The 25,261-nt window shown below is 37.9% G+C and overlaps 1 protein-coding gene across 1 annotated transcript in view; it reads left to right on the top strand.

Annotated features, from left to right (window-relative positions):
* LOC136864677 (stalled ribosome sensor GCN1) overlaps positions 1–25,261 on the top strand; it is a 599,881-nt gene that overhangs the window by 93,256 nt on the left and 481,364 nt on the right. Inside the window, exons 7-9 of the mRNA XM_067141987.2 lie at positions 15,905–16,004; positions 17,566–17,663; positions 21,941–22,096. Of these exons, the coding sequence (XP_066998088.2) occupies positions 15,905–16,004; positions 17,566–17,663; positions 21,941–22,096 (354 nt within the window). The remainder of the gene's footprint in view (positions 1–15,904; positions 16,005–17,565; positions 17,664–21,940; positions 22,097–25,261) is intronic.

Raw genomic sequence — 25,261 nt, 5'->3', positions numbered from 1 at the left:
CTTCACGAACATCACAAATGACATGAAAATGATAAATATAAATTCTAAGGGCCCCTTACTCAATATAACAGAAGAGTTTTACATATCGCTAGATCAGTACGCCAATCCCAATTACAAAATAAATGAAATTACAGAAAAAACTAATATCATTTTCAATAAAGCCATCCCCGCCTTAAAAAATGACTACCTGAAAATAATCAATAAACAGAACACGCGCCATAGTACCGTCGAACGACACCCCCACAACAGCAACTCTCCCTACCTCTCTGTCCACTCCCCTCGCAGCAGCAAACATAAACCTAAGGAGAAGCAGTACACGCCAAGCTCTCAGATAAAACGCAACCCAGCTACGACAACAATAGTAAGTACACATTCACTAACACACACACACACACACACACACACACACACACACAGGCATTCCTTCAGCTTATAACTCTCTCACACTTTATTTTCGTCTTTCACGGATAATATATATCAGCACACAGAAATAGATGAGAAAGGAGCCACCACTACAACTCTGCATCAAGAAATACTTAGGTATGACAGACCACATCTGCTTCCAATACTTACAGAACAAGATTCCACTCACAGCTGCACATACTTACCTCTGTCTATACAATTGGATTTTGATAACAATAGAAGCTTTTCACCACACATACAAGTGAAGACGACATTAAGTAAATAAGACTTCCTAAGAGAACTATAGCATTGCCTACGAACGCAAGTACTGAATTATTTACAACATTGGACTCAAAAACGAGAATGAAGACACATGCAAGAGACACATTCAATTCCATGAAATGTTTTATACTTATTATTTTAACGGATTTTAACATGTACCGTGTATTTTAATGTGTTTAATTTATTTGGAACTTAGATTTAAGCTTAGGTTTCGTAGACAAATTGTAGTCCTGAAGAAGATAGCTTTATACCCAAGTACCTGAATGCCAAAATTATAATCATTTTACACTTAATATGCCCAATTTGGACACTCAGACATGATGCTTTCCTATGGCATCTCCCTTTAGAAAGGGCAACACCAATTAATGCTTGACACATATGTAAAGGTATTCATGTTCAGCTGATGACTATTTAAATTCGAAACCAGTCCTGTAAGCTAATTCTTACAATAAAGACTGTATTGATAAGGTGGCACCCTTTCTTGTCTATACATATGTATTCAGTATAAGCCCATAGATAACATATGATTCAATTATGTGCTATTGTGGTGCTATACATGCTCAAGAACTATATTCTCTGCATCTTGAAATTTCGATAACTCTAAATAAAATTTAGCTCGTGAGGTGATTTCGAGATATCGAGGTTACAGTGTATGGGAAGACAGGAATACTCCATTGAGAGTCTTGAATTTAAACTTGGTGTATCATAATTTTCACATATCGCACAAAATTTATCAATTTCCACATAAAACAGTAAATTCTTGCAAAATTAAAAAAATGAAACTAATTTACATGCCTATCTGGTACCTTTTGTGAAGATTCAATTGCTTTTTGGAATTTTGGCTTTTCTAACATATTTATAAAATAACACCTGTAAATTGCTTCAGATTTTACTGAACCATTAAGAGGTTTTTCTCAGATTTTACTTCAATATGGTTCCTATTATCAGTCCATTGTGCCGAGATCAAGAAAAATAATACTGCTTTGTGCCTGGTATGGGGGGGAAAAAAAAAAATCTGCATGTTTCAATAACTCTGAACTACTTACCGTATAATCCCACATACCACCCGCACTTGTTTCCCCCAAAATATAGGTTCTAAATCTTTCGTGCGGGTCATATTCAAGCTATTTATTCTCGTAAATATTTACGTTTACATGGAGTATTGAAATAGATTTGAATATGGTTACCGTACTCAATATAACACATGTAAACCGGCATTCAGGTCTTATTGCGTTTTAGTTGCGTTCTGGAAAACAAGATAGATTTTTTTCTCAATACGGTTACAGTGGCATGTACACGGGAAATGTAAGGTAATGAAATACGATAAATCAAAGAATATGGGTAAATATGCGGTAAATATGAGAGCCACTGCTACGGATGCTCGATTGTCATTTGTTTCGCAAGTGTTGCTGGCATGCTGGGTGCGCAAATAACTGATCTTGTGGTATATTGTACTTTGCGAGAAGTCTTTACGGAAGTCTACCTCACTCACATTCAAGTTCTGTATGTGTCCCGTGAACGTGCTGTCTCGATTGTAAGCGACTGATTCAGAACTGTGTCTGCACTCATTTACTGTGCGTGAGAAACTTAATGTCTTAAGCGAAGCTGAACTATACGGAAATTGTGCCGTTTTCAGAAAGTACGATATTGATTAATCGTGTGTTCGTGTTTGTCGGAAGGAGAAGAAAAACTTATAAGTAACGGCGATCGCAGAGCATTCCGCAGGCGGAGTGCAGAGTTTCCAGAAATTGAACGACTCCACAAATTTGTGATTGAAAAATATGAGTTAGGATATGGTGTTTCTAGTGGAATGTGTCAATTGAAAGCACAAGAGATCTCAAAACACAGGGTTTTACTGCAAGCCGTGGATGGATCCGAAACTTTTATTTTAGAAAGGGATTGTGCATTCGGAGACATATGTCTATTTTACTACGTATCCCTAGGGCATATGAAAAAAAATTAACAGCCTTTCAGCATCACATTATTCATTTGAGGAAGCAAAATTCTTATTTGCTGTCACAAATTGGGAATGCTGACCAGACACCTATTTATTTTGAAATACCATTGTAAAATACAGTGGATACAAAGGGTTCTAAATGTGTAACCATCAGAACAGGTGGTAGCAAAAAGCAACGATGCACGATAATGTTGTGCGTGTGAGCGGATGGAACCACTCTCTCCATGTGTGGTTCTGGAAAGGAAAACACTTCCGAAAGGAAACTTGCCGCCTGGTTGAATGGACAGTGCATTAGTTGTGGACTGGGTGAAGTGCATTTGGCAACGTCACTCAGGAGCTTTGTTACAAAAACAAAACATGCTTGTGTTGGACAGTTACCGAGGCCATACAACTGACGACATAAGATATGTGATGAGGAAAGGAAAAACCGATCTTGCGATTATTCCCGGAGGACTCTCTTCTGTTCTACAGCCGTTTGATCTGTGCGTGGACTGGCCTTTCAAAACTGCAATGAAACGGTTGTACGCCGAATGGATGTCTTGATGGTGAACACGCGTTAACACCAACTGGATGAGTGAAGAGGCCTGAAGTAGGACTAATATGCAGCTGGATCAAGACCACATGGGCGCGCATTCCCAACGATCTAGTGTCTTTAAAGCTTTAAGAAATGTGGAGTTTCAAATTCAGTGGACGGTAGTGAGGATGAAAGAAAGATGCCAGCGACGAAAGTTCCTAGGGTGAAACTTCAGATGACGGTGAATTGTGAATGACTGGAGTATCGGACCGATTTTATTTAAGATTTTTGTGATGATTTTATCAATGGTAAGCTGTTTGAATTTATATTTGTGGTATATTTGAAGAAAATTAGATAGGAATGCAAGTTATTTGATTTTTTATTTTTTTCCCGTATTTTTCCGTCTCAGATTTAGGGGCAGGTCACTCGGTGGCGGGTGGTATTCGGGATTATGCGGTACTTGAAATAAAATACTTTGCCCATTTATGAGTGAAGGGCAACTTCTTAAATGTATGTTCATTACTACACTCTTTCAGGAATAGGTTGAAATTGCAGAACTGGTTAAAAGATTTCACATAAATTTGAAAACTTGCCAAATACAGAATACATTAATCAACATCACAATAATAAATTATTTTTCAGCACCATCCGTTTGAAACAGCCAGTTTAGTCAAATGTAAAGACCCACAGTTCTGATTATTTAAAGCATGATTCATACTACATAATTTCCTCCACAAAAGCACTAACTTTATGAAATGCTTCTTTTCTAGGATTTTTTAACTTTTCATTCATTTTGAGGCAAATGAACTTCCCTTGCTATCTATTTTAAAAGACATGTGAAACCGTATCTTAAGATGTCCATTATTTCAAGAATAGAATTTTCTTCCCTTCCTGTTTGCATGTTATTTGCATGAAACATGGACACCAGTGAATGTAAATGCAGTAAATAGGTTTCACCTAATCTATTTTCAGATAATGCAACTAATATCTTAAGTGTCTTACATGCAGGTAAAAGATATAACTTTAATCCAGTTGGCCCTAAACATTTCCAACACACTTCCAATGCACAAGAAAATACACAGCCATCTGGATTTTCTGTGAGACACTAACTGCTTGTAATTATAGCCAACAGATTCACAGAATAAATTCTCACAGTATAAATGGTAAAATAATGATACATTTTCTACATTAAACATTCAATAACTACAGATAAACGGTCAGCAGCATACTGTATTGTGTTATGTAATATATGGGCCAGAGAGCCTACATCTATTACATTGCCATTAGTCGCAGATTTCTTTAATCTACAATCCTACACATTGTCATTTACCTTCTGATTTATTCCCCCAAAGGTTGTATTGGCATCATCACTAACTTGTTAATGCTGTGCACTTCTTTGCAATGCCCAAATTGTTTAGTGGTTTTGTAATATACCCAGAAATTGTCTCGGGTGTTTCATTTGGCTTTGATTTCAGCTCTTAACACTCTTGTTTCAATTCCACCCAGTTTGTAATCAAAATACTGAATAACAATAGGAAATAATTTTACACATCCTTGGTTCTCTCATCAGTACAAACTCAAAAACAAGATGTCAGGATGTCCCTTTTTAACATCCTACTATTATACACAGTTCAAAAAAATTAGGGGAACATGTTTTGTAATGTCTGGTATGTGAACATTAATTTAGTAGATGGGGTTCCAATGGCTGTACAGCATACCTTGAGACCTTAGCTACTCAGGGTATGTCAAATCGATGTTATGCTCCATCTGTAGGCGTAACCATGCATTAAACTGTCAGGTGACCCTTCAAAACAAAGTGAATAGCCGTGCTTCCGTGTGTCGTCGTGAGGTACACGGACTACTGCAGTCATTTAAGCACGTTGTACGTAATCCAACACATCCCATGAGAGATCATAACCAGGTTCAAGTTGCAAGAGCCGTCACTTTGATCCAGGAAGGATGGACTTTTCGTCGTGTTGCAGTGGATTACAAAGTTTATACAAGGAGTAATTTTAATACCACCTATTCAGTACAAATTTATTCCACTATAGTGTGGTTAAATACACATGGAAATTATCAGAAATTTGTAGTACATGTTTTGCCCACTATTTATTGGGCATCATCGCTTCAATCTTAAAACACACATGGTCTAAGGAGTCATAATAACTTACGTAAAAAATATTGATGAATATTTACAAGTGCTAATACTGTGGATGCAAAATGTTTACAGTGGGAAAAAAAAAAAAAAAATTGGTGTTAAAACAAAACTTATACTAAAATCACTATGAAAAATTGATATGTTCATCTAAAAGTAATAGTCATATATTGTTATTAAAAAGTAGTCCATGTCTGACACTGAAATGGATCTTCTTGATGAGAAGCTTAAGCAATATATATTACATTAGGAAAACAGAATATAAAAAATAAGGCGTCAACGGGATAAGAACAAGACGGTTAAAAGATGCAGTAATAGTTCATATTTGAGGCCAATATTTAAAATAAGGATGGAAAGTTGTAGTTGAATTGAAGGCAGTGTAGTTTATGACGTCTTGGAAAGTTGGATTAAAATAGTGGTATGTCGTGGAGTGCTGAAAAACATCGAAGAATTTGCCGTAAAACGCTGCTAAAATATCGAATAAAAGAAGGTAGGCTGGACGACAAATACGTGTAAGAGAAAATGCCTCCTGTAGACGTGGATGTCCGTAGTAAACAATGTTGTCAGTCTGGAATGAAATGGAAGGCTAACTTGACGACGGGAAATTATGCCGAGAATATATCACTGAAAACGATATGTTGAATAATGTGTACTTACTTATTCTCAAGATGTAATGTACGTCCGAATGTATCTGCAGCGTTAGTCTGTTTGAAGTCCTACTTCTAGTGTAGTAACGACGCTGTGGTGGTGTAGGGGAATGCTGAGAGGAAGAGGGGGGGGGTATCGGTAGGCGGAGCATGACGTGTTATAGCCAGTATAGGAGGGGCGTTACTCGAAGGAGCAAGTATGGCGTCGGTATTTAACGAAGTAGAGAGAGTCTTTAATTCTAAGGATTTAAATATCTGGGGGACTTTATTATGGTTTGGGTTGACCGTATTCAATAACTTAGGCATTAAAATATGTAACGGACTTCTGACTTCCGTGTCGTCATTAAGATTACGATCTTTATTATATGTCCTGTCCAAGAAAATGTAAATACTCTCTAATTCATTCAAAAGTTTACCTTTGCCTGTATTCCTAATTATTGCGAGATCTTTTTCTATTGTAGTGAACCGGTGTCCAGTTTCCTTGATGTGGGTGCTCATTGCCGAGTATTTATTATGTTTTTCGGCATTGAAATTTTCCACGTACCTTATATAAAAGCTGCGCCCAGTCTGTCCAACATAGGATTTTCCGCACTGAGAACATGTTAATCTATAAACTCCTGAACCTGAATATCTATTTCTTTTGTAGTTAATCTTATTATGATTAAAAAAACATGTTTTGAGTTGTGTTGATTGTTCGAAAGGCTACGTTCATATTATGCTTACTGAAAGTATTCGCAATTTGGTGGACTACTGGGCTATTATAAGTGAAAGTGGCGTACTTAGTTCTTTTTGGTTTGTCGGGTATGAGATTCGTGGATAACTTATTTTTGATTTTGTGAATTAAGCAGTTTATCATCTCGACCTTAAACCCGTTAAGTCTGGCTAGGTTTCTTACGTAGTTCAACTCATTCCTTAAGTTAGTAGGGGAAAGAGGGATTCTTAGTGCTCTATAAATTAAACTATGAAAAGATGCCTGTTTATGGGAGCTAGGATGTAATGAGGAATTATTTATAGTTATCGGTGAATGTGTAGGCTTTCTATATATTTGGAATTCAAAAGTGTTATTGGTTTGTGTCACTGTATGTCCAGAAAATTCAACGAACCCTTGTCTTCATCTTCCTTAGTAAAACTCAGGTTAGGGCCGATACTGTTTAATTTTTCCAAAATTTCGCTGCTATTGGTAACATCTTTATCAATTATTACAAATGTATCATCCACATATCTCCACCATAAGCAAATCCCTTTAATATTAGTTTTTATTTTAGTGTGTTCAATTGAGTCCATGTAAATGTCAGCTAGGATGCCCGATATTGGGTCACCCATTGCTAAACCGTTCTGTTTGTGAATTTTTTTGTTAAATGTAAAATAACTGTTGTCCAGAACAAAGTTCAGTAGTTTCATGAATTTATCGATCTCCTTTCTACTGAGGCCACTATGTTTACAGATATTATCATAGATGATGTTAACTGTGTCACCAGTCAGAATGTTTGGGTACATATTAATCACATCGAAAGAGCATATTGCTTGATTTGATTGAAGATTAAATTTGCTTAAAATCTCACAAAAATCTATTGAATTCCTTAGGGGCTGCTTGTTATTAAACACGTAATGTCTCGTAAGGAAGCCATGGATGTACCTGGAGGCTTTATATGTTGGACTGTTGCGGCAGTTAATAATAGGGCACATTGGAATATCATTTTTATGTACCTTAGGGAGAGCTCATGCCACAGGAATATTCGAATTCATATTTACGAGTTTCTGTTGATCTCGTTCATTAAACAGAAATGTCAAATTCTTTATTATTGTCTTTAAGTTACGTTCTATCTTAAGCTGTGGATCTTTATTAAAAACCATGTATCCATTACTGTTAAAAAAAATCCTCTGTTTTTTTAATATATGCTTCTTTGTCTAAGAGAACTATTGATCCCCCCTTGTTGGCCTTAGTTACCACAATGTTGTTGTTTTCTATCTTAGTCTTTAAATTTTGTATTCGTGTATGTTGTATGATATCAAATTTAACATTCAAATCTTCGGTTAGCCTAGGAAGCTTATTCTTTATTTCCGTTTTTATGTCGCTTTGTATTTCATACGGGAGTTTAGAAACTTTGGTCTCTATTTCGGAAACTGTGTTAATGATGTACACCTCCACAGCGTCGTTACTACACTAGAAGTAGGAACTTCAAACAGACTAACGCTGCAGATACATTCGGACGTACATTACATCTTGAGAATAAGTAAGTACACATTATTCAACATATCGTTTCCAGTGATATATTCTCAGCATAATTTCCCGTCAAGTTAGCCTTCCGTTTCATTCCAGATTGACAACATTGTTTACTACGGACATCCACGTCTACAGGAGGCATTTTCTCTTACACGTATTTGTCGTCAAGCCTACCTTCTTTTATTCGATATTTTAGCAGCGTTTTACGGCAAATTCTTCGATGTTTTTCAGCACTTCACGGCATACCACTATTTTAATCCAACTTTCCAAGACGTCATAAACTACACTGCCTTCAATTCAACTAATTCTTTCCATCCTTATTTTAAATATTGGCCTCAAATATGAACTTTTACTGCATCTTTTAACCGTCTTGTTTTTATCCTGTTGACGCCTTATTTTTTATATTCTGTTTTCCTAATGTAACATATATTGCTTAAGCTTCTCATCATGATGATCCATTTCAGTGTCAGACATGGACGACTTTTTAATAACAATATATGACTATTACTTTTAGATGAACACATCAGTTTTTCATAGTGATTTTAGTAGAAGTTTTGTTTTAATACTTTTTTTTTTTTTTTTCCACCATAAACACAGTTTGCATCCACAGTATTAGCACTTGTAAATATTCATCAATATTTTTTACGTAAGTTATTATGACTCCTTAGACCAGGGATGCTGAACCTTTTCCAGCTAGTGTGCCATTTTAAGTCTGTTTTATTATTCTCAACTGTTTACTGTGCCACTTGTTATTTTCTTTTAAGGAATGGCTATACACCTCCCCCCCCCCCCCCCCGTACGACTTCGTTTCTTCATTCCCAGTTATGTTTCATAATATGTTAGTTATTCTTTTAGTGATTTATTTACTTGTACATACATTTGACTTCATGTTTCGTGGTTGTATTTTGCAAAAACATCAAAAATACATTTTTAAATATTTTCGGAATACCTAACATTACTTGTAAAAATATATAATAAGCTCCCATTGTAACACACCTCGTCATTAAATATTATTAGATATAACAATTAAAATACTAATATTGCTAATGAACTTAGAGTGAAACATTGTTCTCACATTTAGTACCCATGTAATTTATATTAGTTTCATAACTTCTTGTCTTCAGTAACACACAAGAAGTACATAGGTCTGAACCAAAACGGATTCTAACTGTTGACTTCACAACGTTCATTGTAGGGTGTTTAACGTCTTTGAGAAATTGCACACACCCATTATGAATACCCACCATACTTCAGGCTATTCTGTAAGTCATAACCCATTTTTAATACAAGTTCTTGCTTCACATCCTTCATTATATCCTTACCTACCGAGCTCGATAGCTGCAGTCGCTTAATTGCGGCCAGTATCCAGTATTTGGGAGATAGTAGGTTCGAACCCCACTATCGGCAGCCCTGAAAATGGTTTTCCGTGGTTTCCCATTTTCACACCAGGCAAATGCTGGGGCTGTACCTTAATTAAGGCCACGGCCGATTCCTTCCCACTCCTAGCCCTATCCTGTCCCATCGTCGCCATAAGACCTATCTGAGTCGGTGCGACGTAAAGCAAAAAAAAATCCTTACCTATTGTCGTATTTCGTAAACTCAACAATTTTATTAATTCCTCCCTCCCCCTCATATTTTCACAAGGAAATGAGACAAAACAGCAATCCTTTCTTGTAATGTTACATACGTGTTTTCATCAAGACATACTGAATACGTCTGGGAGTTATCCGAATCAGCTTTCAAATGCTCCGAAACATCTTCACTTATTCTTATTATTCTACCCTTGACAGTATTTCGGCTGGCTGGCATTTTTTTAATTCTGCTAATTATTTGCTGTTTGTTAGGAAAGTCTTTAATTAATGTATCAGGCGTCAATAAGAAAGTCTCTTTCAAGAACTCACCGTCAAAAATCGGCTTCCCATGCTCTAATATGCAGTGAGACCGATGGAAACAACCGCACTGATATTATTCCTTGGCCTGAAAGATGATACAAAACAAATAGTTTGCTTTGTGTATTCTTCGATTTTCTGTGAAACGAGCTCTCTTCTTTCTTCATTTGACATGGAACAAACATTTAAATGATTCGTCTGGAAAATGGTGCTTTTGGCCTACATTAAATGTGTGGGACACAACTGTTTTCTGTCACAGGCAACACAAAGCGTTATTGCTTATTTCTATCACTCTGAATTCCGTTGTCCACTGTTCTTGAAGAATCCAGTTATTACTTTTGTTAAGTTTCTGTTTTTTCGGCACCGAAAACATGTTTGTGAGGTCCGTATACAAACGACATTCAATAAACAGTAACACACAACGAATAATTACGCGCTTCTGGCTACCACACACACGTCAAACTTCACTGACCGACGGCCAGGTTTTCGATATTTATTTCTTACATGTGAAACACTATGACTATACAAACCATGTGATATCGTATAGTCTGTAGCACAAGACATATTAAAAACTTTAATATGTTCATGTGGCGTGCCACCCAAATCCTGTTCGCGTGTCACCTAGTGACACGCGTGGCATAGGTTCGCCATCCCTGCCTTAGACCATATGTGTTTTAAGATTGATTGAAGCTAATGATGCCCAATAAATAGTGGGTGAAACATGTACTTCAAATTTCTGATAATTTCCATGTGTATTTAACCATACTATAGTGGAATAAATTTGTATTGAATAGGTGGTATTAAAATTACTCCTTGTATAAATTTTGTAATCAGCTATTTTTATTTATTTATTATTATTTTATTTTATGCCTTTGTATGTGGCGAAGTTAGGGCTCACGGCCCTCTCTTACACTTAACCACTACGTACAGTACATAATCACATACTTCAATATGGAATAATGACGAGAATAATGGTTTGTAGTGTTGCAGTAGATCGCAATGTCTCTGTCAGTTATTCAACGCTTGTGGAATCGCTACAATGAGACAGACCAGTTCACAAGGAGGGTTGGACAAGGGCGTGGACCCATGACAATCCCACAGGATGAGCGATATCTGACCAAACTTCAGAGATAGCCTTCCTCTCTTCCTCAAATGTACATATATTGATAGGATATTAGACACACTGGAAGATCCTGCAAGGGTAACTAAAAACACCTTAGTAACGTACTTAAAAGGGAAAACTGTTGTTACCCCAAACACTCAGGGGAAGAAAAAAGCAAATAAACATTAATGTGGACCCAAAAGAAGAAATTATACCATCAAGGGTCAAAGCATTGCAAGAGAATCGGTATCTCTCAACTGGACTGTCCACCATAATTCTCATTTACAACTCAAACAATAATCATCGCTGTTGTTGTTAGTCATCAGTCCATACACTGGTTTGATGCAGCATTCCATGCCACCCTATCCTGTGCTAACCTTTTTATTTCTACGCAACGATTGCATCCTACATTTGCTGTAAACTGCTTGTCATGTTCATGCCTTGGTCTACCCCTACTGTTCTTACTGCCTACACTTCCTTCAAAAACCACCTGAACAAGTCCTGGGTGTCTTAAGATGTGTCCTACGATTCTATCTCTTCTTCTCGTCAAATTTAGCTAAATAGATCTCCTCTCACCAATTCGATTCAGTATCTCTTTATTCGTGATTTGATCTATGCATAGGGGCCGATGACCTTCGATGTTAGGCCCCATAAAACAAGCATCATCATCATCATCATCGATCTATCCATCTTACCTTCAGCATTCTTCTGTAACACCACATTTCAAAAGCTTCTATTTTTGTTTCTGAGCTAGTTATCGTCCATATTTCACTTCCATACAATGCCACGCTCCAGATGAAAGTCTTCAGAAACATATAATTCCTATATCAATGTTTGAAGTGAGCAAATTTCTTTTCTTAAGAAAGCTCTTCCTTGCTTGTGCTAGTCTGCATTTTATGTCCTTCTGCCATCGTTATCTTACTACGCGAGTAACAATATTCATCTACTTCCTTTAGGACTTCATTTCCTCATCTAATATTTCCTGCATCACCTGCCTTCGTTCGACTGCACTCCATTACTTTTGTTTTGGACTTTTCATCATGTAGTCCTTACCCAATACTTCGTTGCATACCATTCAGCAGCTTCTAGAGATCTGATCTTCTGCAGTCTCAGATAAAATAACAATGTTATCGGCAATTCTCAAGGTCTTATTTCCTCTCCTTGGATTGTGATTCCCTTTCCAAATTCCTCTTTGATTTCCTTTACTGCTTGTTCTATGTAAACATTGAAAAGCAGGGGGGAACCAACTGCAGCCTTGCGTCCTTCCTTTCTGGATTACTGCTTCTTTTTTAAAGCCCTTGATTCGTATCACTGCAGACTGATTTTTATACAGATTGTAGATAATTCTTCGTTCTCGGTATCTGATCCCAATCGCCTTTAGAATCTTAAATAGCTTGGTCCAATGAACATTATCGAATGCCTTTTCTAGATCTACGAATACCATGTACGTGGGCTTGTCCTTAATTCGATCCTCTAAGATCAGACGTAAAGTCAGGATTGCTTCACGTGTTCCTACATTTCTTCTGAAGCCAAATTGATCTTCTCCCAACTCAGCTTCAACTTGTCTTTCCATTCTTTAGTAAATAATACGTGTTAAAATTTTGCAGGCATGAGATACTAAACTAATGGTGCGGTAGTTTTCACACTTGTCAGCACCGGCTTTTTGGGAATAGGTATAACAACATTCTGCCGTAAATCGGATGGCACTTCTCTTGTCTCATACATCTTACACACTAAGTGGAATAACTTTGTCATGCTGGTTTCTCCTAAGGCAGTCAGTAATTCAGAGGGAATGTCATAAACTCCGGTGCCTTGTTCCTATTTAGGTGTCTCACAGCTCTGTCAAACTCTGACCTCCAAATTCCGACTTCAGTTTCATCAGCATCAACAGCCTCTTGTTCCAGAACCAAATCATCTACATCTGTACCTTGATACAACTGTTGGATATGTTCCTGCCATCTTTCTACTTGCCTTCTTTCCCTAGAAGGGGCATTCCATCCGAGCTCTTAATATTCATACACCTAGATTTCCTTTCTTTACAGGTTTCCTTGATTTTCCTGTATGCAGCATTTACCTTTCCTAGGACCATACAACCTTCGACATCCCTGCACTTCTCCTTCACCCATTATTCTTCCGTAGCTACCTTGCACTTTCTGTCCACTTCATTCTTTAATCGCCTGTATTCTTTTGTCGTTTGCATTTCTAGCATTCTTGTATTTTCATCGTTCATCAATCAGGTCTATTATCTTCTGAGTTTTCCACTGATTCTTAGTTGATCTTTTCTTCTTCCTAACATTTCTTCAGCAGGGCTACTGACTTCATTTTTCATTACTATCCACTCTCCCTCTATTGTCTCCTTCACCTTTTCATTTAGTCCTTGTGCAGCATGTTCCTTGAAACAATCCCTTACATTCTTTTCTTTTAACTTGTCTAGATCCAATTTCCTTGCATTCCATCCTTTCTTCAATTTCTTCAACTTCAGATGGCATTTCATGACCAACAAGTTGTGGTCAGTCCAAGTCTGCTCCTGGGGAAGTTTTGCAATCAACACCTGGTTTCTGAATCTCTGCCTAATCATAATGAAGTCTATTTGATACCTTCCAGTGTCTCCAGGTCTCGTCCATGTATGCAGCTGTCGTTTGTGGTGTTTGAACCAAGTATTGGCAAGGACTAAATTATGATCAGTGCAGAATTCGACCAGCCGACTTCCTCTTTCGTTCCTTTGTCCCAATCCAAATTCTCCTACTGTATTACCTTCTCTTCCTTGGCCTACCACTGCATTCCAGTCTCCCATCATAATTAGATTCTCATCACTTTTTAAATATTGTATTAAATTTTCTATCTCTTCATATATTTTTTCGATTTCCTCATCCGCTGAACTGGTAGGCATATGGACCTGTACTATTGTGGTGGGCATTGGTTTGGTGTCTGTCTTGAAGACAATAATTCTTTCACTATGTTGGTCATAGTGGCTTACCTGCTGCCCTATTTTCTTATTCATTTCTAAACCAACTCCTGCATTTCCCCCGTTTGACTTTGTGTATATAATTTGGTAGTTGCCTGACAAAAAATCCTGTTCTTCCTGCCAACGTACTTCACTTACACCAACTACATCTAACTTTAATATGTCCATCTCCCTTTTCAGATTCTCTAACCTACTACGATGATTCAAACTTCTAACATTCCACGCTCCGACTCGTGGAATGTCAGTGTCCATCTTCCTGATGATCGCACCCTCTCGTGTAGTCCCCATTCTGATCGGGGGGTGAGTTTACCTCCAGAATATTTTACCTGGGAGGAAGCCATCATCAGCACATCATTCATACAGAGAGAGCTGCATGTCCTCGGGAGGTAGTCACGGCTGTAGTTTCCCATTGCTTTCAGCCATGTAGCAGTATCAACACAGTTAAGCCATGTTCAGTATTATTACAAGGCCATATCAGTCAATCAAGACTGCTGCTCTTGCAACTTCCGAAAGGCTGCTACCCCCCCTTTTGATGAATCATTCCCAGCATCTATATGATCTGATGGCCAAGCAGGCATCAATTTTTGGTAATGAGACAAAGTCTCTCTTAGTGCATTGGCACTGCCGGTGGCTTCAAGTAGCATACGCAGTAGCCTCAATGGTATGCGCTAGCCAGCGTCTTGGTTTGTGTGCTAGGTACCAACTGATGAGCCCAACCTAGCACACGGAGGCGAAATGCTGGCAACTAGGAATGAGTTAGGTGGAAAATTTATATTGTCCAATAACGGACCATTTATATTGGTGTTATAAAGTATAACAACCATGATGCAGCACCGATTTTCGTGCTCTTTTTACTATTGCTAAGATGGTCAATTTTCCCTTGTTCTTGTCATACGTCTGTGTGGAGCTATCGGCATCAGAAATGTGTTCTAGGATGCTATCTGCAAAGTGCAAATGAAACTATCAGGGCAGATAAATGTGATGCTGATATCTTGCCCCAAGACCTTGGGCCATACAAGCGACAATAAAAATCAATCCTCTTGGTGCTGCTTCAGTAAAAATAGAACCCACAAAAAACCCGGTGCCGCATATTTTTGGAATTTTTATATTTCTACTAAAAAAGCCCCCACCTATTGCTAAGTCTACAAAATAATCTTGGTGGTGATACTTGCAACAAATTAGAGTACACGGTACATTATATTAGCAAGATTAATTTTTTTTTTTTTTTGTGTGATCTTCCAAGAGTTAAAAATTCATTAACTTCTACATTACTTGGACTAACTTAATGAAATCGTGCAACATATATCCTATTACAAGTGAGAGCTCCAAAAGAAAATTAGAGGTCTTGTGGCACAATTTTAGGTTCTCGTTGACATTTTGTGAATCCTATGTGGGCCTGAACTTTCGACTGGTACTGTACCTGTACGTCATGATTTATGTCCTCCGATGAAGTTGTGTTGGAGATGAGGGAGAAACATGGCCTCTTGAGATTTGAATCTGAGGAAGTAACTTCATTCTTCCATATGGCTAGACTTAAAATTGCCAAGAGCTCATGTTGTTCTATACCTTCTTGTATTAGACCCATTTTTGAGTATCCGTGTATTTAGTTTCTTTACTGTCAGAGTAATATTAAAATGAAAAGACACGTTTATATTTCTAGTGTGTTTGTCATGTCTTTTTTTCTCCCTTGATGTCTGAAAAATTTGTCAACTGTATGTATATTTCCCTGTATGGAGCAGCTTCAGTTTTTACCATATTACATTTCAGGGTGCTGGAAATTTAAGTCACAATGCTGTTACTGGAAGTAGTGTGCAGAAGTTGGCTTCAATTGCAGCAGATCATTTCATATGTGTATTGAATTCTGAAGGTATGTAATCCTGTCTTTCACGATATACTTTTAATGATTTGAGCTCATGGAATTTGAACTATTATGTTTATTTATATACTAGCTTCTGCTGAAGTATTATTCTAGATTTATCTTGATAACGAATGGGGGCCCAAAAGTAACTGGACTTAATTCACTGCGTGAGTCATACTTGTAGTTCATGCTTCTCCCTCTAGGTGGGTGTTAAGTAACCAGTCCTGAGTCTGTATGTCAAGTGGTATGGCTTGAGTCTGTTGTAGCAAGCCCATGTGACAGTTATTGTGCAACGTGTTTTTCCAATATAGTTGGTCAGTTATTGGTCATTACAAATTTTCCAGGTAACTCATTCCTGGTTGTCTGCATGTTTTTCTTCGAATGTTGAGTGTTTGTGAGATGGCTGGTATTTGACAACAGTGTGCGGCATTGAAATGTTGTTTTCTGCTGGGCAGAACTATGTTGGGCACTTTTAATATGTCTACAGCTTATAAAATAGTTACCTTGAAAAGAGCTAAACTGTTGAATGGTATTCATGATTCAAACATGGTGGCGAGTCTTGGAAGTAATTCAATGCTTGGACCAGGCTTCCGCATCCATAACTGGTGAAAACCTGGGGAAAATGCACATTTATGTATGAGGATAAAGACGTACTGTCGATGAACTTGCTGAATTATCTTGGTCTTTGGTGGAGCTCAGTGAAGCACACTGTAGCTGAAGATTTGCAAACGAGATGAAATGCGGCAAATTATCCTCTGCTTGCCAATTCCTGATAAATAGGCGACTCGTGTCGCTGCTTGCCACATGTTGGACTACTTGGAAGTGGATAACTTTTTTCACAAAATCACTGGGAATGAATCCTGGCATTAAGGGTATCCCCCCCCCCCCCCGAGACAAAGCAACAGTCATCGCAGTGGACGGCGCCCAACTCTCCTCGCCTGAAAAAGGCCCGGCAAGTCAAATTGGCCATAAAGAAAATGTTGATCTGTTTTTTCTAAGTTCGCTTCATTATACACTCGGAGTATGTTCCTTAGCATCAAACGGTGAATCAAGTCTTTTACTGGAGTGTTTTGCGGTGGTTGTGCAAGAGTGTTCAGTTGAAACGGCACGATTCATGGTGGACTGGTGCTTCCACCAATACAATGCTCCAGCTCTCAGCCATTTCTGTGAATGATTCTTTTTTTTTTAAAAGCCATGACACTACATCCTCGCCAAGCCTACTCGCCAGATCTCGCATCTTGTGATTTCTTCTTTTTTTTTTCCTCTGATGAAAAGGGAGCTGAAAGGGAAATGTTTTGCAGACATTCCGGACGTGAAATCGAAGTCATTGCTGAAAGGCATCTGAAAGGACGAATACGAAAGGTGTTTTGCAAAGTGGAAAAGTGTTAGTCACTTTCGTAGTACTCTTTAGTAACACTAATTTGTAACTTAAAATAAATTCTGTACTTTTTAAAAATGGTGTCCGCTTAATTTTGGGCCTCCCCTCATTATGCAGTTTAAAAAATTAACCTTTGCATGTTGTATATCATTCATTTTACTTTGGACTTCATATTTTCTCTATTTTTTTCAGTTCATGAAAAAACGTTAATACATGCATTAGAAATGCTTTCTCTGTGGTGTGCCAAATTCAGTAATGAAGTTCCTGTGAAGGTTTTGGACTGGTTAAAGGTAAGGGAAAAGGATTAACCATGCAATTATGTTCTTTCTCTCTCTCTCTCTTTCTTTCTTTCTCTCTCTCTCTCTCTCTCTCTCTCTCTCTCTCTCTCTCATATACAGATATATACAGGGTGGTCGGAAACAACGTGAACAGATTATATGAGCATAAGAGGGTTGATCAAACCAATAAGTAATTTAAAGGAAATAATTTGATATCCTGCACCTCTGTTATTTTGTCACCTGCTGAAGTTAACCAATTGCATCGCTTTGCGGGCGAATTAAGATGGGCTTTGCAAGGCGGTGTTGCTAAATCTGCACATGGCTTAAGACAGGTTGGAGAGCACCAATTGAAGAAAAAACAACTTTCCCAAGGGACAAATTTTAACACAGACCTCCAAGTTGACACAATCGCACCATAGCAAGTATGCTACAGTGATAACTGGTTGTAAGCCACGGTGTTTGATGCTTATTTCTTGACATGGCTCTCAAGCCTGTCTTAAGCCACGTTCAGATTTATGACAGGGTTACTCTTTTGATATGAGGATAGTATTTTGATCATCTTTAAGCTCAGGGCTCTGACCTAGTCTTTGTGCATTAACGGTTGATGTTCGCTATGCCGAACGGAACATGTCCCATTATTTAAGACACTATAATTCAATGAGTGTATTGTAATGTATTTTAAATAAAAGAATTTTATAATTTTAATGTATCAGCTTTACTAGGAGAAGCATTTGTTGGAGACCATAGAGTTGTGATAGCAAAACTGAGAGTGGGGAGAATGGAAAAATGGAAGGAGATAAGAGATAGTAAAAGTGGGGGGGGGGGGGGAATGTATAGGAAGAATTTCTGGAGAGACTGAAACAACAGATTCCAGTTACTGAAGTAGGAAATGTAGAATATGTATGGTCCAACTTCAAAAGGGCATTTGAAAGTGTGGCCGAGAGTGGCTGTGGAAGAACATAGACGCTGTTGAAGGACAGATTTTCCACGGATCGTGTGGATTAATTCTCAGTTATAATTTGGATCAAATGGTGGCTGATTTTCAGTTTTGTTTTAGTTTTTGCTGTCCACTAATTTTATGATATTTTTACTTTCCTCTGAAACATTCTTAAACAATAATAAATAGATAACATTCACGCATTGCAATGTGACTGCGTTTAAATATTAAATAATTAAATGATATGGTGGATGATTTCTATAAACATATTTTTGCATTGATAGTTACTAAAATTTAGTAAGCACATATTTGGTCCTCATTTAAAGTAGTTAGGCTCTCTTCTGAACCCCATCGAAATATACCTGCTGTTGTGGAATGAGAAGGTGAGGGCATTTAAAGAAAGGAAGAAAGCATGGCAAAAATTTAATAGAAATAAAAAAAGAAGAAAGCGAAAGGAAGTATCTTAATAATAATAATAATAATAATAATAATAATAATAATAATAATAATAGGAAATATAAGAAATTGGGATACACAAAAGATGGAGTCTGAGCTGGCAGTAAAAGAATGCTGTATGGAATTACACAAAATAATTGGAATGAGAGAGTTTATACAAAGCTGATGAAAGAGGAAGGTGGAGAGTTTATAACTTATCTAGAAGAAATAATGAGAAGATGGAAGTAGTATTTGAATAAACTGCTGAATGTGAGAAATCTTAGAGATTAGACTATAGTAACAGTGCGATGACTCAACAGTAGAAGAGGATATAATAATGTTAAAGGTGGAATTAGCAGTCCATAAAATAAAAATGAGAAAGGCACCAGGGATGGCTGAAACTAGTGTGGAAATGATAAAGGCTGCTGGACCTATTGAACTACGATGGGTGTACAGATTGCTAACATGTGCATGGAAACAAATGTGTACCATAAGACTGAGGAAAGGGATAAATAGTATCAGTATTTAAGAAGGGGGACAAAAAGGTGTGCAATAACTACAGAGGGATCGCACTCGTCATCACAAGTGGCAGAAATGCTGGAAAGTATATTAGGGAGGAGAATGAGAAGAAAGGTAGGGTGAGGGCTGTAAGAGGAAGTATTTGGCTTTAGAAGCGGAAGATCTTCAGTGGACCCAATTTTCAGCACGAGGCAGCTAATGGAGAAGAATTGAGAAGATGGATAGGATCTGATCATCATATTAATAGATCTAACAAAGGCATACGAAGTGTTCCCAGGGTGAACGATTGGGATACCATGGTCACAGAGACTGGGTTCACTAACTATAGAAATGGTGTAAACAATGTACAAATGCACCAGGATTGTACACACTCCAGTGGAAAGACGGAATGGTTTAAAAATGAAATTGGACTAAGACAGGGTGTGTGCTGTCATCTCCTTTGTTTCTAATGATTGTGGACGAAATTGTAAGGGGAAAGTTATTACTATTTGTAGACTATCTTGTGGTCTGGGGAACAAACAGCGGAGAAGTACAAGAACAATTTGATGTACTAAATGAGAAAATTGAGAAGTATGGTATGAAAATCAGTGCAGATAAGAGCAAGACCATGGTGATATCAAGAGGATAAAGACTAGGGAAAGGCAATGTGAAAATTGGTCGTCAAAGCCTTGAAATTTTTGACGATTCGAAATACTTGAGTGAATTAATGCAGAATACAAGTTTGGACATTGTAATTAGCAAGAGGATGCAACAGGGCAATGCATTGTACCAGAGTGTAAGAAACCTCTTCTGAAATGAGGAAGTACCAAGGAAGTGTAAAGAGATGATGTACAAAGTTAGTCTAATCTAGACATAAGTGTCTCTTTATCAATTTCCACAATAGTACAAAAGGTTATGGCCAGAGAAATTTGTAGGACAAATTCTAAACGTAATCAAATGCTGTGTAGGGTTATTCAGTTAATGTCCACCTCAAATAACTCGTGAACCGTTAAAGATATAGACATAATGCTTTCGCTTTCAGTAATGGTACAAACAGGCTCATAATCTAACTTCTGGTACTTGTGCTGGATGTGTATATCTGCCAAGATAAGGGAACTATCATTTCTTAGAGGGAACTACATTATTTTCTACACATAGCCTTGAATAAATAGACATAACAGATTCAGCAATGTGATTTTGAAAATTGGACAAGTACTTCCAGAAAAATGGATAGTTTCAAACATGCTTCGTTTGTCAGCCGTGAACAGCCCTATTAGATTGAATTGCAAACCACGTACCTGAAATACACTAGATTTAACACGAGCTGTTGACAATGAGAGTTCTTTCGCCTTCCTTTGACAGCTGGGCATTCGCCCTACTGTGTCCATAAATGCTCTGTTAATTGTACAATTTAACTTCTTTAATACCATTGTTGATAACAGATAAAAAATGCTAACTTGCAGTGCGTTCCCTTTCCTATAAGACTTTCCGTGGTCAGCTCTTGTTAGGTTTGCAAGGCCTAGGGAGTTTTATACTTTCATGGTCATTCTCATTTTCCTGTTCATGAATTGAACCTTTTCCTTTTTTCCCTTCTGATTTTTTAAATGGGTGTAGTTGCAGAGTTGTACTTTCTCTTAAAACAGTATGTACTTCCACCATCGCTTTTGAACATTCAATGTAATGTTGACTACTACCCCATACTAGGTCTTTCTTTTAGTTTGTTTATTCATGTTTCTTCTTCCTCTGCTACCTTTCCCTCTCCCTGAAGGGGATGCAGGTCTCCCCCCCCACACACACACTTTTTTGTCACCTGGTTTGTGATTCAATCAAACAGAGCAATGCACAACTGGCAGTTCTAGCATGTTTGAATGCATTCAATTTTCTCGAAGTACGTGTCTGATTTTCAAAATAATTACAGTGCTGATTTCGTAATGCAGGTTAGTTTAAGGACACTTGTAGACAACAATTTAGTTTCCTTTAAAAAACAAACCAGAAAGAAAGTACTGTTATATCAGGAGATACTGACACCCTAGAGGAAAAAAGGTAATCCCTCTGTACCATTACTGAAAGTGAAAATAGAATATCTTTGTCTTTAATGGTTCACAAGTTGCTTGAAATGGACATCTTAACTGAATAACACTGTATATAGCACAAAATTACTATTTAGCATTTCTCAAAATCAGGTTTAGACGTATGTTTTCAGCTTCCCTGCAGCACAACCTAATGCTTATCCAGTTGGAATTGAAGGTTACATATGGTTGCTTCCTCCCCTCGAGTGGTTCAAAATGAACATTCTTCCCATTTTGGTGAATCCACTTAAAAGTGTTGTTTGAATTGTATGTATTCTGGTGTAACCTGAAAGAATTCTCTTAACATTGTACAAGTGAAGTCATTGTCATTTTTCTTCCCCTGTGCTTAGAAAGGTCCTGGTTTGAAAACCTCTACAGCTGCAGTCCGCACAGCTTATATTAACTGCATGTCATCCTGTTTCCATGGCAATACTCTGGCACAGGGTGTGGAATTTATTCCTTTTCTTCTGAAAACTGTTGAGAAAGCTGTTGCTCAACCTACTCAGGTATGTATGTGGCTTTATATTCATGTTTTTGTTTTGCAAATGGATACAGTAGAACCTCGATGCATCGTTCTCAGAGTTGTCATTTTCCCATATTCATCGTTCAATTTATTCAGTCCCAAAAATTTTCCATATAAACCAATGTTAAAGTTCCCCACAATTGTTGTTCCTCAAATTATCGCTATATTGCATCGATCGTCAAAAAATATTTGTCCTCTGCCACAATTTTCCCACATGTATCGATCATACGTAAGATATATATATATATATATATATACACACATTTTTTTTTAAAAAATTTAAGGAGACAGCTCAATACTCTTGGCATATAATAGAGGCAACCCGTTAAGGGGATAGTCTGGCAATAAAATATTGAATTTTGTGTTTTTTGCTTAAATATGTTCATATATGTGCTTTCATAGTACAAAAGGATTTTGTGAATTCGATAGAGGAATGTAGATAAAAATATAATTAAATACTAGCCTGCAGCTGAGGAGTGGGTGTGGCATCATATGACAGTTGTCACAATGTTACTTGTTTGCTTTGAAAAATAAATCTGGATTTTGGTGCCATCTCTTGAGCATTCTGGGTATCTCTTGAATATTTTTGTTCTTGAGAAGCAGGTATTTATTTATGCTCTGTGATCATAAGTTCTTTGAAGTCTTATGTAAACAAGCTTGTCAGAAGTGTGTTTCGGTGGTGTTATTTCTGTTACTCAGTGTTCAGTCATGCCTAAAGTCAGGGGTAAAACTGCACTAAAATGGAGAGCGAAAGAAATGCTTACTATGAGGGGGGGGGGGGGGTAGGTCTACAAACCACGCAGAAGAAACGCCCACATGTGAGATGGAAGCAAATATTTCTAAGGGATCAAATGAACCTGAACATGTTTGTTGATATGACTTCTCTGAGATCTCTGTATAAAAATGCACTGTGTTGTAATGTTTCAAGGAGAGTGTAACTGCACAAATAAGATCTAAATTTGGTTTTTCTAGAAAAGTGGTTATGTTTAGAATGAAAGTTACACATGCTCTCAAAAGCAGACGTCTCAAAATAACAAGAGCATGTTTGCCATAAACAAGAAAATTGTGGAATCTTTCAACAGGCTTGGTAGAGGATATGCCACTGTGGAAATATTCTGTTTGGGCATGGACATAAATATCGCAAGCAAATTTACGTACTATAATATTTTGAACCATTATCGTAAGAGAATAAAAATTTTTTGCCAATAATGTTTTGGAAGAATAAAGGAGGCGGGTACGCGAGGCACATATGAAGGAAAATGGTGTTTTTGCAGGTGCATCCATCATTGACATTTCAGTCAGTTACGATGGTAGTTAGCATAAGAGAGGTTTTACCAGTAACTTTGGAGTTGGATGTGTGATTGACATTTTGACTGGTTTAGTGGTTGATTGACAAGTTTTATCCAAGTACTGTCACTCGTGCACTGCCAGGAAGAGGGACTTCGGTGAAGAAACTCGAGATTTTTCATTTTGGTATGAGGTTCACCAGGCACACTGCAATCGAAACTACAGTGGATCATCTCTCTCTTTTAGTCCAACCGTTTGTAAGGGTGTACTGGCATCACACGACAATCCTTCTGGTGATCGTCCTCCAGGAGTCTTTGCTTGGGCATGGCGACTTGCTTGCTGTAAGCTCATCCTGATCAAGTTCTTGATCTGGTCCATCCATCGTAACTGTGCACGTCCTCTAGGTCTTTGGCCTTTGACTTTTCCCTCTATGATAAGTATTTCCATTGCCTCCTGTCTTCTGGCAATATGACCAAAATATCAGAGTTGTTTTTAGTTGATAAGGGTTGAGTCTTCTGATGCAGAGCTGTTCCAGGATCGATTCATTAGTACGGTGTGCTGTCCATGGTATTCGCAGTAATCTCCTATAGCACTACATTTCTAGTACATCAATCCTGCGACGATCCGCCATCTTCATCATCCACGTTTCTGCCGCATAGGTCGCGATAGGGAAGATCAGAGTTCGAATGAGGGTGAGCTTTATCTTAGAAGTGATGGAGGTGTCCTTCCAGATGCGAGTAAGTTTTGCTGTTGAATTTCTCGCAATGCACTTGCGGATCTCAGGTTCACAGTCTCCAGTATTTGTGACAATAGATCCTAGATACTCGAAGGACTGACAACCTCATAATCCGCAGTTCTTGTTATGGCAGGTCTGTCGTTATTAAAACTGTCTACAATCATCACTTTGGTCTTTTCATTGTTGATTTCAAGACCATATTCTCTGCTTCGCTTGCCTAACCTCCGCATGATGGCTTCTAGTTCATGATCATCTGTTGCAATTATCACAGTGTCATCCACATATCTGAGATTGTTAATTTTCCTGCCATGAATTGTAATGCTGTAACTCCAGTCCTCGAGAATCTCCCTCATAATATACTCACTGTATACATTAAATAGGATGGGGGGAAAGAATGCAACCTTGTCGCACTCCAGCACTAGTAGAAAAGATGTCTGAAGTTGCCATTAACTCTCACTGTCGCATTGTTCGAAGAGTACAATTGTTGAATCAGGTACACTAAATGTCTCGGCTTCCCCATCTCAATGAGTATAGCCCAGAGCTTTGACCATTTTACCTTGTCGAGGGCTTTCTTGTAGTCCACAAAGCACAGGAACATCTTGATATTGTACTCCCTCGTCTCCTCTATGAGCTGCCGGATATTTAGGATCTGCTCAAGAGTTCCTTTTCCTGGAACAAACTGGGTTTGTTCCTCTGAGATTTGTGGAAGTAAGGGGGTCTTCAGCCTCTTGTTCAGCACCGTGAGCATGATTTTACTGGCATGGGAGATGAGGGCTATCATTCGATAGTTTGCACAATCAAGTGGAGAACCTTTCTTGAAAAGTGGTACGAAGACTGAGTGGCACCACTGGTCCGGCCAATTTCCAGATGTCCATATCTTCTGACATAACTTGTGGAGGATGCCGACACTTAGGTCACCCATGTTCTTTAGGATTTCAGCAGTGATTCCATCTTGGCCTGGTGCTTTCCGGTTCTGGAGCTTTTTTATTGCACGTTCCACTTCTTCTCTAAGGATCATTGGTTTAAAGTCTGTTGGGTTCTGGTAACCTGACATTGGTTGTGGTTCATCAGTGAACAGCTTGATGCAGTATTCTCTCCATACTTTGGTGATGCCTGCTGCATTTG

This window comes from Anabrus simplex, chromosome 2 (assembly GCF_040414725.1).
Source record: "Anabrus simplex isolate iqAnaSimp1 chromosome 2, ASM4041472v1, whole genome shotgun sequence".
Taxonomy (NCBI): Eukaryota; Metazoa; Arthropoda; class Insecta; order Orthoptera; family Tettigoniidae; genus Anabrus; species Anabrus simplex.
This window is presented reverse-complemented; position numbering and strand designations above follow the sequence as displayed.